General features: G+C 45.1%; 2 protein-coding genes across 3 annotated transcripts in view; one reads left to right on the plus strand and one right to left on the minus strand.

Annotated features, from left to right (window-relative positions):
- LOC144499965 (interleukin-1 receptor type 2-like) overlaps positions 1-16,586 on the minus strand; it is a 1,647,203-nt gene that overhangs the window by 272,007 nt on the left and 1,358,610 nt on the right. The gene's annotated exons all lie outside the window — the stretch shown is intronic.
- pgm2l1 (phosphoglucomutase 2-like 1) overlaps positions 2,266-16,586 on the plus strand; it is a 76,605-nt gene continuing 62,284 nt past the window's right edge. For both annotated transcript variants that reach the window (XM_078222624.1, XM_078222623.1), the window contains exon 1: positions 2,266-2,576. In XM_078222624.1, coding sequence (XP_078078750.1) covers positions 2,466-2,576 — 111 coding nt within the window. In that variant the 5' untranslated portion in view covers positions 2,266-2,465. The remainder of the gene's footprint in view (positions 2,577-16,586) is intronic.

The raw sequence follows: 16,586 nt of genomic DNA on the forward strand, positions 1-16,586 counted from the left end.
ATCTACCCTATTTCCACTGCTTTGGGAGTCTAGGACTAGTGGAAACAGAGTAAAATCAGAGCCAAACATTTCAGGATTGAAATTAGGAGACATATTTTCACACAAGGGTAGTAGAAGTGTTTGGACCTCTAACCTTGTATCCAAAATTATTGTCCCTAATCCTCTACTACTGTGAGCTGGGTCTGTGAGAACAGTGGTATCCCAAGACATTTCACAGAAACATTTAAACTATAGGAAGATATATTAGAACAGATGGCTAAAAGCTTGGTCAAAAAGGTATGTTAGAATGCTGTGGCTCACTTTGAAGTGGGGCGTCCAGCTGAATATTGATTCCATGATGCAGACTTAATCATATTTATCATTGCAGTCTTGACAAACTGCAAAGCAACATAGGCTGAAATTCAAAGATTGTGTTGATGCAGGATTCATGAAGCCTCTCTGTAATACATCCAAATGCAAGTTTATCATAGAGTCATAGAGGTTTACAGCATGGAAACAGGCCCTTCGGCCCAACTTGTCCATGCCACCCTTTTTTTAAACCCCTAAACTAATCCCAATTGCCTGCATTTGGCCCATATCCCTCTATACCCATCTTACCCATGTAACTGTCTAAATGCTTTTTGAAAGACAAAATTGTACCCGCCTCTACTATTACCTCTGGCAGCTTGTTCCAGACACTCACCACCCTGTGTGTGAAAAAATTGCCCCTCTGGACACTTTTGTATCTCTCCCCTCTCACCTTAAACCTATGCCCTCTAGTTTTAGACTCCCCTACCTTTGGGAAAAGATATTGACTATCAAGCTGATCTGCGTCCCTCATTATTTTATAGACCTCTATAAGATCAGCCTTCTACGCTCCAGGGAAAAAAGTCCCAGTCTATCCAGCCTCTCCTTATAACTCAAACCATCAAGTCTGGGAAGCATCCTAGTAAAGCTTTTCTGCACTCTTTCTAGTTTAATAATATCCTTTCTATAATAGGGTGACCAGAACTGTACACAGTATTCTAAGTGTGGCCTTACCAATGTCTTGAACAACTTCAACAAGATGTCCCAACTCCTGTATTCAATGTTCTGACTGATGAAACCAAGCATGCTGAATTCCTTCTTCACCACTCTGTCCACCTGTGACTTCAATTTCAAGGAGCTATGAACATGTACCCCTAGATCTATTTGTTCTGTAACTCTCCCCAACGCCCTACCATTAACTGAGTAAGTCCTGCCTTGGTTCAATCTACCAAAATGCATCACCTCGCCTTCCATAAATATGGAGAGCAAAACTGTGCACAGTGTTCCAGGTGTGGTCTCCCCAATGCCCTGGACAGTAGTAGTAAGACTTCTTTATTCTTGTTTCCAATCCTCTTACAGTAAAGACCAGTATGTCAATTGTCCTCGGAATTGCTTGTTATTTTTTGTTATACTTTTCCAATTCAATCAAATCAAGTCCGAATCATAGTCTCAACAAGTTGAGACATTTCTGATCCAGGCTGACAAGACAGGGCATGCAAGCCTCTACCCTGTCTTGGGCCTGATCTACATGAGCCAAGCTGATTGGAGGAGGCGCAGGTCTTCCTCCTCCAAGGCTTGGTCTCATTTGCATCTCAGCCAAAAGGCCGAGATACCGCTTTTAAAAATTGCTTCATATGAAACATACGAAGCTTAAATGCAACCCAATGGCCACTACCAAGTGCAGCATCGGCATAACCACACTTGATCTTATTGTGTATTTGGATTTTCATGAGGCTTTCAATAAGGTCCCACACAAGAGGTTGGTGCCATGCTTGGGGACTGAACGAAGGTGTTCCACAAAGCGGTCATCCAGTTTGCCTTTAGTCTCCCCAATGCTTTATTTCAGTGAGAGGATCAGCTGGCATATAAAAGGGGATCCAAAAGTCTTCCATAATGCAGCTTCACAGGAACTTCAACTCCCACGTCTTGCAGGCTTAGGCACGAAATTGAGCACGCAGGCGCATTAGCGAAAGGGGCGGGCGGGCAGTTCACGGACATGTTGCGCAATGCATCCTGGGTGTTGTAGTCCCGAAGCACACTTCTTTTGCGCCAGCTTGTCGATATGAAACTACAACTCCCGAAAGGCATCGCGGCAAACCTAGACCCCGCCCTCCTCTCTCTGGCACGCCTCACGTCGTTCCCTAGGTAATGGCCTGGCGCCTGCCGCGCGATGCCTGCTGGTAGTTGCAGTCCCCCTGCCCGTCATCCCGGCTATTGCCCAGGCGGAAAAACTACAAAGGTGGCGACACAGCGCCGCGCAGGCGCAGATTGAAATATTAGGGGGAGGCAACAAAAAAGCACAACGCCAGCGGCAGCAGCAGCCGGATAGCGATGAAGAGGTGGCGTTGTTGTCATTGAAGAACCGTGTGACACGGCGGGAGGCGTGGAGCCCTTATTTAGTATTGTGTGCTTTTAGAATATATACAAAATTGTGTTAGCGGTATCTGTCTTGTGTGGCGATGGGAGACGGTGTTCAGGATGTGAACGCGAACCCGCTGAAAGGGGATACCCATCATGATGGAGACCAGGAGCTGGAGCGGGCTCTGTGCCAGTGGCTGCTGTGGGACCAGGTCAGGCTGAACTTTCCTCTCTGTCCCCACACACAGGCGCACGTAGTTTTTTTAACCTCAGGATCCAGTCTCTATTTTTCTTCCAAAATTCGTTCTGGAAACTATTTTAGTTCAATGTTTACATTGAGTGATAACCCCCTCCCTCGGCACAGCGCTGCTTGTTTGGCTGCTGCACGCGGCCGGACGGTTGGTATTTGAACGCGTTGCTATTGGCAACACCCTGGGCGACTGGTGGATACCCACTGACTTGATGTAATGGGCAATTGGTGGTACCCCTACTGGGGGAGGGGGTTGATGTAATGGGCAATTGGTGGTACCCCTATTGGAAAAGGGTAGAGAGGGTTGATGCAATGGGCAATTGGAGGTACCCCTACTGGGGAGGGGGTTGATGTAATGAACAATTGGTGGTACCCCTATTGGAAAAGGGTAGAGAGGGTTGATGCAATGGGCAATTGGAGGTACCCCTACTGGGGAGGGGGTTGATGTAATGAGCAATTGGTGGTACCCCTATTGGAAAAGGGTAGAGAGGGTTGATGCAATGGGCAATTGGAGGTACCCCTACTGGGGAGGGGGTTGATGTAATGAGCAATTGGTGGTACCCCTATTGGAAAAGGGTAGAGCGGGTTGATGTAATGGTTAATTGGAGATGTTCTGATTGAAGAGCTGTAGGAGAGTTGATGTACAGGGCAAATGGAAGTACATAGAATAGCACAGGAACAGACCCTTCGGCCCACGATGTTGTGCCGAACATGAAGCCAAATTAGACTAATCCCTTCCGCCTGCCCTTGGTCCGTATTCCTCTAATCCTTGCATATCCATGTGCTTATCTAAAAGGCCCTTAAACACCCCTATTGTATCTGCCTGTACCATCACCCCTGGCAGCGTGTTCCAGACACCTACCACTCTCTGTATTAAAAAAAACTTGCCCCTCGTATCTCCTTTGAATTTTCTCCTTCTCGCCTTAAGTGCATGCCCCCTAGTATTAGACATTATAACTCCAGGGAAAATATTCAGACTGTCAACCCTATCTATGTACAAATTTAAAAATGAGAGCAAGACCATTTAAAGCAAAATGAGATACATTTTCATGGGCTAATGGAAAGCTGGGATTTCTCTCCAATGTTGTGGTTGTTTTGACACTTGGATTTTCAACAGTGATATTGATAGATATTTTTAATTTAATGTAGCAAGGAATATTGAACAAAGTCAGCAGGAAAAGGATGCAGATCGACTGATCTAATTGAATGGCTTTAGGGGCTGAATGACATGCTCCTTTTCCTATTTAATGGAACCAAATCATTGATGTAGGCTCCATGATGTATAGTGATGCTGCTTCATGCTCCAGAAATCATGGGGCAAAGAGATAGTGGTTGGGTTAGTTAGTTTGAGGATAATAATTAGTTTGTACCCTTTTGATTTTATTTCATTACATATACTTATAATTTTAAATTATAAGCTTCTACTTCTGACATCTCTTCTAACGTGAAGATCAATTTAAAAATAAAATTGGCATCATACTGCGGATGCTGAAATCTGAAACAAAGACAGTAAAATGCTGGAAAATCTCAGCAGGTCTGACAGCATCTGTGGAGAGTGAGTAGAACCAATGTTTTTCTGTTTTTGATCACGATTGAACTGATAGGGGTCAGTGAGGCTGCAGCAATGCCACATGTGCAGACAACCCTGTTACATTAGGATAGGGAAAGATCATTTGCACTCTTAAAGCAAATTTAAAACACACTAGTATTCTTGTATCCGCAGAAAGCATTTCCTCTGATTGTTTCCATCTAGAGTTAAAGCTGACTTTCTGGTCAGACCCTAAACTTGAGCGGGGTGTAGGCAGGAATATAGGGTTGAGGTTGACAGAGGGGAACTGGTGGATGTGGTGTTTTTAGATTTCTAGAAGGCATTCGATAAAGTGCCTCACAAAAGGTTGCTGCAGAAGATTGGGGTACACGGAGTTGGGGGTAAGGTGTTGGAGTGGATTGGGGATTGGCTATCTAACAGGAAGCAGAGAGTTGGAATAAATGAGTGCTTTTCTGGTTGGCAGTTGGTGACCAGCGGAGTGCCGCAGGGATCGGTGCTGGGGCCTCAACTGTTTACCATTTACATAGACGATCTGGAGGAGGGGACTGAGTGTAGGGTATCAAAGTTTGCTGATGACACGAAGATGAGTGGGAAAGCGAATTGCGTGGAGGACACAAAGTCTGCGGAGAGATTTGGATAGGCTGAGCGAGTGGGCGAGGATCTGGCAGATGGAATATAACGCTGCTGGTGATTTCTCCAAACAATTATTAATTACTCACTATATAGAAAATAGAAGCAGGAGTAGGTCATTCAGCCCTTCGAGCCTGCTCTGCCATTCATTTTGATCATGGCTGATCATCAAATTCAATATTCTGATTCCCCTGCCCCTCCCCCATTTAGCCCCAAGAGCCATATCTTAATTCCTTCTTGAAATTGGACAACATTTTGGCCTCAATTACATTCTGTGGTAGTGAATTACACACATTCGTCTCTCTCTGGGTGATGAAATTTCTCCTCGCCTCAGTTCTAAAAGGTTTATCCCTTATCCTCAAACTGTGACCCCTAGTTCTGGACTCCCCCACCATCGGGAACATTCTTTCTGAACACACACTGTCTAATTTGGAATGTTTTTTTCTGATTCTGTGCCAGAATGGTTTCTGACATTTAAGGTGCTACCTAAATGCCAGCTGAGGGGATGTACAACAACAGCTTTTGTTTCCGCAGCAGCTTTAATATGATAAACATTAAGGAGCTCTCAGGAACTGTTTTCAAACAAAGTTTGACACCGAGCTACTTAAGGAAATATTAGTGCAGATGACAAGAAGTTTGATCAAGGAAGTAGATTTGAAGGGACAACTTAAAGGAGGGAGAGAGGTTAGAATAGAAATTCCAGAGGTTGGGGTCTAGGCAGCTGAAGGCACAGCTGGCAATGGTGGAGTGATTAATACTCAGACATGTTCAAGAGGCCTGAAATAGAACAAAGAACAAAGAAGAACAGTACAGCACAGGAAACAGGCCTTCGGCCCTCCAAGCCTGTGCCGCTCCTTGGTCCAACTAGACCAATCGTTTGTATCCCTCCATTCCCAGGCTGCTCATGTGACTATCCAGGTAAGTCTTAAACGATGTCAGCGTGCCTGCCTCCACCACCCTACTTGGCAGCGCATTCCAGGCCCCCACCACCCTCTGTGTAAAAAACGTCCCTCTGATGTCTGAGTTATACTTCGCCCCTCTCAGCTTGAGCCCGTGACCCCTCGTGATCGTCACCTCCGACCTGGGAAAAAGCTTCCCACTGTTCACCCTATCTATACCCTTCATAATCTTGTATACCTCTATTAGATCTTCCCTCATTCTCCGTCTTTCCAAGGAGAACAACCCCAGTCTACCCAATCTCTCCTCATAGCTAAGACCCTCCATACCAGGCAACATCCTGGTAAACCTTCTCTGCACTCTCTCCAATGCCTCCACGTCCTTCTGGTAGTGCGGCGACCAGAACTGGACGCAGTACTCCAAATGCGGCCTAACCAGCATTCTATACAGCTGCATCATCAGACTCCAGCTTTTATACTCTATACCCCGTCCTATAAAGGCAAGCATACCATATGCCTTCTTCACCACCTTCTCCACCTGTGTTGCCACCTTCAAGGATTTGTGGACTTGCACACCTAGGTCCCTCTGTGTTTCTATACTCCTGATGACTCTGCCATTTATTGCATAACTCCTCCCTACATTATTTCTTCCAAAATGCATCACTTCGCATTTATCCGGATTAAATTCCATCTGCCACCTCTCCGCCCAATTTTCCAGCCTATCTATATCCTGCTGTATTGCCCGACAATGCTCTTCGCTATCCGCAATTCCAGCCATCTTTGTGTCATCCGCAAACTTGCTGATTACACCAGTTACACCTTCTTCCAAATCATTTATATATATCACAAATAGCAGAGGTCCCAGTACAGAGCCCTGCGGAACACCACTGGTCACAGACCTCCAGTCGGAAAAAGACCCTTCGACCACTACCCTCTGTCTCCTATGGCCAAGCCAGTTCTCCACCCATCGAGCCACTTCTCCTTGTATCCCATGAGCCTTAACCTTCTTAACCAACCTGCCATGTGGGACTTTGTCAAATGCCTTACTGAAATCCATATAGACGACATCCACGGCCCTTCCTTCATCGTTTTTGTCACTTCCTCAAAAAACTCCACCAAATTTGTAAGGCACGACCTCCCTCTTACAAAACCATGCTGTCTGTCACTAATGAGATTGTTCCGTTCTAAATGCACATACATCCTGTCTCTAAGAATCCTCTCCAACAACTTCCCTACCACGGACGTCAAGCTCACCGGCCTATAATTTCCTGGGTTATCCCTGCTACCCTTCTTAAACAACGGGACCACATTCGCTATCCTCCAATCCTCAGGGACCTCACCCGTGTCCAAAGAAGCGACAAAGATTTCCGTCAGAGGCCCAGCAATTTCCTCTCTCGTCTCCCTGAGCAGTCGAGGATAGATGCCATCAGGCCCTGGGGCTTTGTCAGTTTTAATGTTCCCTAAAAAACCTAACACTTCCTCTCTCGTAATGGAGATTTTCTCTAACGGGTCAACACCTCCAGAAGAATCCAGATATCTGAGGGTTGTCGGTTGGAGGAGATTACAGAGATAAGGAAGGGGCTGAGGGCATGGAAGGATTTGAGAACAAGGATGAGAATTTTAAAAGTGGGGTGTTGGTTAACTGGTAATGGTCGTAGATCAGTGAGCACAGGGGTGATAGAAACACAGGACATACAGAGTTGGAACAGCCAGCAGGGTGCCAAGTTTAAAGAGCATGGAAGATTAGAGGCCGATCCAGACAGAATTGAAACAGTCAACTCTTTCCAACTTGTGCCTTTTAATAATCCACATGTTCTCCAACAAGGGTTCTACTACACTGATCTGTTGTATTGAACAGTCAGACCAGACAGGATCCGAGGTTAATATTCAACCCATGCTGTGTTCTCTGCTTTTGGCCAGACTTGTGACTGGGATGGTGACCCTATCTAAGTCCATATGTGGTGAAGACCTGAGAAGGGAAGTGAAGGAAGAGTAAAAATCAAATTGGGGTGGAGTGTATGTAAGTGGTGGGAGAAGGGGAGGGGAAAGCAGTGAACCCTCAAAATAAAAGCAGATCTGTAAAGGATTTTATCATATTTCTAATAAGGCACTGACTGGGGTTTGATTTTTTTCCTGTCCTGCTAAAGATGTTTTGATGTAAATTTTCATCACCGCATTAGACTTTGGTTGTGATAAGTTCAACAGCGTAAGAGCTCATCTTGGACTTCAGTAACAAGAATCTTTGTGCTGCAGCTGAGTCTTTGGCTTTGCAAAACAATGTTTACTTTCCAAGATCATTGCCTTTTCAGACACTGTACATTGGCTAGGAGCCATCACCCATTTATAACCTTTTGGTTCAAGGACGTTGTCACATAAATTGCTTTTTAATGTACTGATTTTAAAAAGAGTTCTGTGGTTCCTTTCAAGGCATGCTTGTTAAAACTAGAATGTGGAGCTATGTTTGTGTGTAAATACTTAAATGTTCTGACAGGCAATTAGAGCTTAATTATTATGGGACCTGTAATGACCAGCCAAACTTTGAATGAATAGCAATGACTTGAGCTGCACTGCCAACAATTGACAAGACAAAGATCTTTGAATCAAATGTCTGAGGTTGGGGATGAGATGGGCATTTGAAGTGTAATTTAGCAATTTTCAGTAAATATCTTTTATTTGTTTATGGGATGTGGAATCACTGGCAAGGCCAATTTTTATTGCTAACTTGAAGTGCAGTGAACTATCTTCCTGAACTGCTGTCACCTGAGTAGCGTCGGAATTCACACCGAGGTTGATAGTTCAGAATTTAACTCAATGAAGGAATACCAAGTCAATGATGGTGTGTGACTTGTAAGGGAGCCCACAAGAGGTGTTTTTTAAATTCATTTTTATGAGATATGGCTGTCACTGGCTGGACCAGCATTTATTGCCCATCCCTAACTGCCCTCCATTTGAGTCACATGTATGCCAGACAGGATGGCAGATTTCCTTCCCTAAAGGAAATTAGTGAACCAGATGGGGTTTTTTTGCAACAGCCAACATTAGATTTTTTAATTCCAGATTTTTATTGAATTCAAATTTCACCATCTGCCGTGGTGGGATTCGAATCCGGGTATCCAGGCCATTACCTGGATCTCTAGAATGCTAGTCCAGTGGTAATTCCACCATGCTATTGACTCCCCTTTTGAATCCTTCATCTCTCTAGTGATAGAGGTCATGGGTTTGGAAGGTGCTGTTAAAGAGGCCGTGGCGAGTTATTGCATTGCATCTTGTGCACATTGCGGTCACAGTGAACTGGTGATAAAGGGAGTGAATATTTAAGGTGGTAGATGGGGTGCCAGTCAAGCAGATTGCTTTTTCCTGTGTGTTGTTAGAGTAGCATATATCCAGAACTAGGGGTCATAGTTTAAGATAAGGGGTAAACCTTTTAGAACTGAGATGATGAGAAATTTCTTCACCCAGAGGGTGGTGAATGTGTGGAATTCACTATCACAGAAAGTAGTTGAGGCCAAAACATTGTCTGATTTCAAGAAGAAATTAGATATAGCTCTAGGGGCTAAAGGGATATGGGAGGAAGGTGGGATCAGGATATTGAATCTGATGATCAGCCATGATCAAAATGAAGGGTGGAGTAGGCTCAAAGGGCCGAATGGCATCCTCCTGCTTCTAGTTTCTGTTTCTATATCCAGGTAAGTGGTGAGTATTGTGTCACACTCCTGACATGTGCGTTTGTAGATGGCTGAAAGGTATTTTGGAAGTCAGGAGATGAATCATTTGCTGCAGAATTGCCAGATTTGAGCTGCTTTTGTATCCATAATGTTCGTAGAATCCCTCCAGTACAGAAGGAGACCATTCAGCCCATCAAGTCTGCACTGACTCTGATGGAGTGTCTTACCCAGGCTCTATCGCTGTAATCCCGCACATTCACCATGGCTAACCTATCTAGCCTAAACATATTGGGACACCAAGGGGCAATTTAGCATGGTCAATCCACCTAACCTGCACATCTTTGGACTGTGGGAGGAAACCAGAGCACCCGGAGGAAATGCACGCACAGTCACCCGAGGCTGGAATCAAACCTTGGTCCCTGGCATTGTGAGGCAGTACTACTAACCACTGTGCCACCGCTTTGTATAAGTTTTTGGTCAATAGTGATTCCCTGGATGTTGAAGTGGGTTTTGATTATGATAATTCCATTCCCTAGTCAAAGAGAAAAAGGAAGCATTTGTCAAAGCTAGGAGGCTGGGAACACATGAAGCAAGTGTGGAATACAAGGAAAGTAGAAAGAAACTTAAGCAAGGAGTAAGAAGACCTAAAAGGGGTCATGAAAAAGCATTGGCCAGCAGGATTAAGGAAAATCCCAAGGCTTTTTACACATATATAAAGAGCAAGAGGGTAGCCAGGGAGAGGGTTGGCCCACTCAAGGACAAGGGAGGAAATCTATGTATGGAGCCAGAGAAAATGGGCGAGGTATGAAATGAGTACTTTGCGTCAGTATTCACCAAAGAGAAGGACTTGGTGGATGATGAGTCTGGGAAAGGATGTGTAGATAGTTTGAGTCATGTTGAGATCAAAAAGGAGGTATTGGGGTTCTTGAGAAACATCCAGGTAGACAAGTCTCCAGGGCCTGATGAGATATACCCCAGAATACTGAGAGGCAAGAGAGGAAATTGCTGGGGCCTTGAGAGAAATCTTTGTATCCTCACTGGCTACAGGGGAGGTCCCAGAGGATTGGAGAATAGTTAATGTTGTTCCTTTGTTTAAGAAGGGTAGCAAGAATAATCCAGGTAATTACAGGCCAGTGAGCCTTGCATCAGTGGTAGGGAAATTATTGGAGAGGATTCTTCGAGACAGGATTTATTCCCACTTGGAAATAAGTGGACGTATTAGTGAGAGGCCACATGGTTTTGTGAAGGGGAGGTCGTGTCTCACGAACTTGATCAAGTTTTTCGAGGAAGTGATGAAGATGATTGATGAGGGTAGGGCAGTGGATGTTGTCTACATGGACTTCAGTAAGGCCTTTGACAAGGTCCCTAATGGCAGACTGGTGCAGAAGGTGAAGTCGCATGGGATCAGAGGTGAGCTGGCAAGGTGGATACAAAACTGGCTCAGTCAAAGAACAGTAAGAAGTCTCACAACACCAGGTTAAAGTCCAACAGGTTTGTTTGGTAGCACATACCATAAGCTTTTGGAGCACTGCTCCTTCGTCAGATGGAGTGGATATCTGCTCTCAAACAGTGCACAGACACAGAAATCAAGTTACAGGATACTAATTAGAATGCGAATCTCTACAGCCAGCCAGGTCTTAAAGGTACAGACAATGTGGGTGGAGGGAGCATTCCCTCCACCCACCCTCCACCCACATTCCCTCCACCCACATTGTCTGTACCTTTAAGACCTGGCTGGCTGTAGAGATTCACATTCTAATTAGTATTCTGTAACTTGATTTCTGTGTCTGTGCACTGTTTGAGAGCAGATATCCACTCCATCTGACGAAGGAGCAGTGCTCCGAAAGCTTATGGTATTTGCTACCAAATAAACCTGTTGGACTTTAACCTGGTGTTGTGAGACTTCTTACTGTGCTTACCCCAGTCCAACGCCGGCATCTCCACATCAGTCAAAGAAGACAGAGGTAGAAGTGGAAGGGTGCGTTTCTGAATGGAGGGCTGTGACAAGTGGTGTTACTCAGGGATCAGTGCTAGGACCTTTGCTGTTTGTAATATATATAAATGATTTGGAGGAAAATGTAACTGGATTGACTAGTAAGTTTGCGGACGACACAAAGGCTGGTGGATTTGTGGATAGTGATGAGGACCATCAGAGGATACAGTTGGAGACTTGGGCGGAGAGATGGCAGATGGAGCTTAATCCGGACAAATGTGAGGTAATGCATTTTGGAAGGTCTAATACAGATAGAAAATATACAGTAAATGGCAGAACCCTTAGGAGTATTGATAGGCAAAGGGATCTGGGTGTACAGGTACACAGGTCACTGAAAGTGGCAATGCAGGTGGAGAAGGTAGTCAAGAAGGCATACGGCACGCTTGCCTTCATTGGCCGGGGCATTGAGTTTAAAAATTGGCAAGTCATGTTGATGTTTTATAGAACCTTAGTGAGGCCGCACTTGGAATATAGTGTTCAATTCTGGTCGCCACACTACCAGAAGGGCATGGAGGCTTTGGAGAGGGTACAGAAAAGATTTACCAGGATGTTGCCTGGTATGGAGGGCATTAGCTATGAGGAGAGGTTGGAGAAACTTGGTTTGTCCTCGCTGGAGCGACGGAGGTTGAGGGGAGACCTGATAGAAGTCGACAAGATTGAGGGGCATAGACAGAGTGGATAGTCAGAAGCTTTTTCCCAGGGTGGAAAAGTCAATTACTAGGGGGCATAGGTTTAAGGTGCGAGGGGCAAGTTTTAAAAGAGATGTACGAGACGGATTTTTTACACAGAGAGTGGTGGGTGCCTGGAACTCGTTGCCGGGGGAGGTAGTGGAAGCGGATACGGTAGTGACATTTAAGGGGCGTCTTGACAAGTACATGAATGAGATGGGAATAGAGGGATATGGTCGGAAGCGTAGGGGTTTTTAGTTAAGTCAGGCAGCATGGTCGGTGCAGGCTTGGAGGGCCGAGGGGCCTGTTCCTGTGCTGTAATTTTCTTTGTTCTTTGTTCTTTGAATGTCAAGAATGTTTTCTCTTTCTAAAGATGGTAATTTATTGGCACTTTTGTGACCTGAATGTTATTTACAACTTATCAACCCAAGCCTGAATATTGTCCAGGTCATGCTGCACGCTTCATTATCTGAGGACTGCAAATGGAACTGAAACTGCAATCATCAGTGAACATCCCTTGTGTTGATGAAGCAGCTGAAGATAGTGCATTGCCCTCCCTTGAATCCCATTGATTTCAATTTTGCTATTGCTGCACAATGCCACGCTTGGTCAAATGCTGCCTTGACATCAAGATCAGTCACTCCCTCTAGAATTCAGATGTTTGCAAGGCTGCAATTAGATCTGGAACCAAGTGGTTCTGGCAGAATCCAAACTGAATTTCAGTGAGCAGGTTATTGGTAAATAAGTGCCGCTTGCTATCACTGTCGACAAAAGTCTGAGGTCACGTACTAACCGACTCAAGAACAGCTTCTTCCCTGCTGCTGTCAGACCTTTGAATGGACTTACCTTGCATTAAGTTGATCTTTCTCCACACCCTAGCTATGACTAACACTACATTCTGCACTCTCTAGTGTCCTTCTCTCTGTACGGTATGTTTTGTCGTGCAAGAAGCAATACTTTTCATTATGTTAATACATGTGACTATAATAAATCAAATCAATACATTCTATTGCAGTCACTAATAGTTGAGAGTAGATTGGCCAAATTGGATATGCTTTGCTTGTTTTTGGACACAACATAGCTGGACAATTTTCTCCTTTGTTGCAGCACAGCTTAACTCTGACAGCTCGGTTAGGGGCATGGCTAATTCTGTAGCTCAAGTCTTCAGTACTTCAGTTGTTGTGGTGGGGTTTAGCCTCATGATTCCAGATCATTCGACCAAGCCTCCTGGACTATGAATTCAGTAAAGTAATCTGTATGCTAGTGTATCTTTGTAGATAGGGGGGAAAAATATCAGTCATTTTTTTTTCTCTCTCCTGCTGTGAAGATAGTTACTTATCCTGGTTCAAGTCATTCTCCACTTCTGCGGTGCAATGTCCCAGACAGTGATGTTTGGCCGGCAGCTTGATGGGCCAGAATCTCACCATCGCCTGGCACAACTGGTTATATCTTTCCTCTTCCCCTGGTACTTAGGGCAGTTGAATCTACTCCGTGATCATTTTTGAGAAGCTAATTAAATCAGGTATCAAAACTGGGACATGCTGTTCTTTTCAGGATTCAGTGATTGGAGAGAAAACAGTTTGTCTTCATGTGATTTGCACATCAGAGAATTAACAAGTTGGATTAGTGCCTTGAATTCATTCAGATAATATGTGCAATTGTACAGTACGAACGTGATGGTGAAATTCCTTCAAACCTTGCAAGAGAAATTAGTGATAGCACAGATGGCATCTATTCAGTCCTGCTTACCTACCATAAAGTTCTGCTGGATACTTAGCAGAAAGAAGGATTACCTTTAGAATTACCTTGAAAACATTCACTTCTGCAACACAGAACAATTATTTCTATTATGTGGATGATGTTGCATTATGCATTTGCTCATACTTTCTTTAAAGATAATTAATTATTCCTTATCAATTATACATGCCAATTTAACATATTTTCCTGTTCATTTAAAAAAAATTTCTACAGCAAACAGAAATGCTGTGTCGCTCGTAAACTTGTGCATGATATAATGTGTGTGTCTTTTAAAAGACAGATCATTTGTTGCCTGAAAATGCAGAACAAGCTCAGTCTTCTGTTGATCTGATACAGTAAATAGCTGGCAGGATATTCAATGATGTGGAGATGCCGGCGTTGGACTGGGGTGAACACAGTAAGAAGTCTCACAACACCAGGTTAAAGTCCAACAGGTTTATTTGGTAACAAACACTATAAGCTTTCGGAGCGCTGCTCCTTCGTCAGATGGAGTGGAAATGTGCTCTCAAACAGTGCACAGAGACACAAAATCAAGTTACAGAATACTGATTAGAATGCGAATCCCTACAAACAGCCAGGTCTTAAAGATACAGACAATGTGGGTGGAGGGAGCATTAAGCACAGGTTAAAGAGATGTGTATTGTCTTCAGACAGGACAGTCTGCAAGTCCAGGAGGCAAGCTGTGGGGGTTACTGATAATGTGACACAAATCCCGGTTTAGGCCGTCCTCATGTGTGCGGAACTTGGCTATCAGTTTCTGCTCAGCGACTCTGTGCTGTCGTGTGTCGTGAAGGCCGCCTTGGAGAACGCTTACCTGAAGATCCGAGGCTGAATGCCCGTGACTGCTGAAATGCTCCCCCACAGGAAGAGAACAGTCTTGCCTGGTGATTGTCGAGCGGTGTTCATTCATCCGTTGTCGTAGCGTCTGCATGGTTTCCCCAATGTACCATGCCTTGGGACATTCTTTCCTGCAGCGTATCAGGTAGACAACGTTGGCCGAGTTGCAAGAGTAGGTACCGTGTACCTGGTAGATGGTGTTCTCACGTGAGATGATGGCATCCGTGTCGATGATCCGGCACATCTTGCAGAGGTTGCTGTGGCAGGGTTGTGTGGTGTCGTGGTCACTGTTCTCCTGAAGGCTGGGTAGTTTGCTGCGGACAATGGTCTGTTTGAGGTTGCGCGGTTGTTTGAAGGCAAGAAGTGGGGGTGTGGGGATGGCCTTGGCGAGGTGTTCGTCTTCATCAATGACATGTTGAAGGCTCCGGAGGAGATACCGTAGCTTCTCCGCTCCGGGGAAGTACTGGATGACGAAGGGTACTCTGTCCACCGTGTCCCGTGTTTGTCTTCTGAGGAGGTCGGTGCGGTTTTTCGCTGTGGCGCGTCGGAACTGTTGATCGATGAGTCGAGCGCCATATCCTGTTCTTATGAGGGCATCTTTCAGCATCTGGAGGTGTCTGTTGCGATGCTCCTCATCCGAGCAGATCCTGTGTATTCGGATGGCTTGTCCGTAGGGGATGGCTTCTTTAACGTGAGGTTATCCGTGGGCTTGCGGTACAGTGAGGTGCTGAGGTGACCGTCCTTAATGGAGATGCGTGTGTCCAAGAATGCAACCGATTCCGGAGAGTAGTCCATGGTGAGTCTGATGGTGGGATGGAACTTGTTGATGTCATCATATAGTTGTTTCAGTAATTGCTCACCATGACTCCAAAGGAAGAAAATATCATCGATGTATCTAGTGTATAGCATTGGTTGAAGGTCCTGTGCGGTGAAGAAGTCTTGTTCGAACCTGTGCAATGAAGATGTTGGCATATTGAGGTGCGAATTTGGTCCCCATGGCTGTTCCGTGTGTCTGGATGAAGAACTGGTTGTTGAAGGTGAAGACATTGTGGTCCAGGATGAAGCGGATGAGTTGTAAAATTGCATCTGGAAACTGGCAGTTGACGGCATTCACGACACACGACAGCGCAGAGTCGCTGAGCAGAAACTGATAGCCAAGTTCCGCACACATGAGGACGGCCTAAACCGGGATGTTGGATTTATGTCACATTATCAGTAACCCCCACAGCTTGCTTCCTGGACTTGCAGGCTGTCCTGTCTGGAGACAATACACATCTCTTTAACCTGTGCTTAATGCTCCCTCCACCCACATTGTCTGTATCTTTAAGACCTGGCTGGCTGTAGGGATTCGCATTCTAATCAGTATTCTGTAACTTGATTTTGTGTCTCCGTGCCCTGTTTGAGAGCACATTTCCACTCCATCTGACGAAGGTGCAGCGCTCCGAAAGCTTATGGTGTTTGCTACCAAATAATCCTGTTGGACTTTAACCTGGTGTTGTGAGACTTCTTACTAGGATATTCAATGCCATTTTCTCTGTAGTTTCCTGTGCTCCTGTTCTTGCTAGGATACAGCTCCACGGAAATTTACCAATGTTATTTCCAACTGCTGCATGTTAATTGACTTCGTATTCCTCTGATATCTTAGCAAATTACCGAACCTGAACAACGAGACCTTGCAGCATATTCACTCATCTAGCCATCACATCCTGACTTCTTTCTTCTTATCTCTCCACACAAGAATTTGCCAACATAGTCCTTGCTCATGTCATTATCTTGTACTATCAGAGATTTTACTCCACTCGCCTCTGCTCGGATACAGTGAGGCCATGTTAGCCGGAAAAGTTACAGACCGGAGCTGCACGGTGGCACAGTGGTTAGCATTGCTGCCTCACGGTACCAGAGACCTGGGTTCAATTCCGGCCTTGGGTCACTCTCTGTATGGAGTTCGCACATTCTCCCCGTGTCTGCATAGGTTT

The sequence above is a fragment of the Mustelus asterias genome, chromosome 10, assembly GCF_964213995.1.
Source record: "Mustelus asterias chromosome 10, sMusAst1.hap1.1, whole genome shotgun sequence".
NCBI lineage: Eukaryota > Metazoa > Chordata > Chondrichthyes > Carcharhiniformes > Triakidae > Mustelus > Mustelus asterias.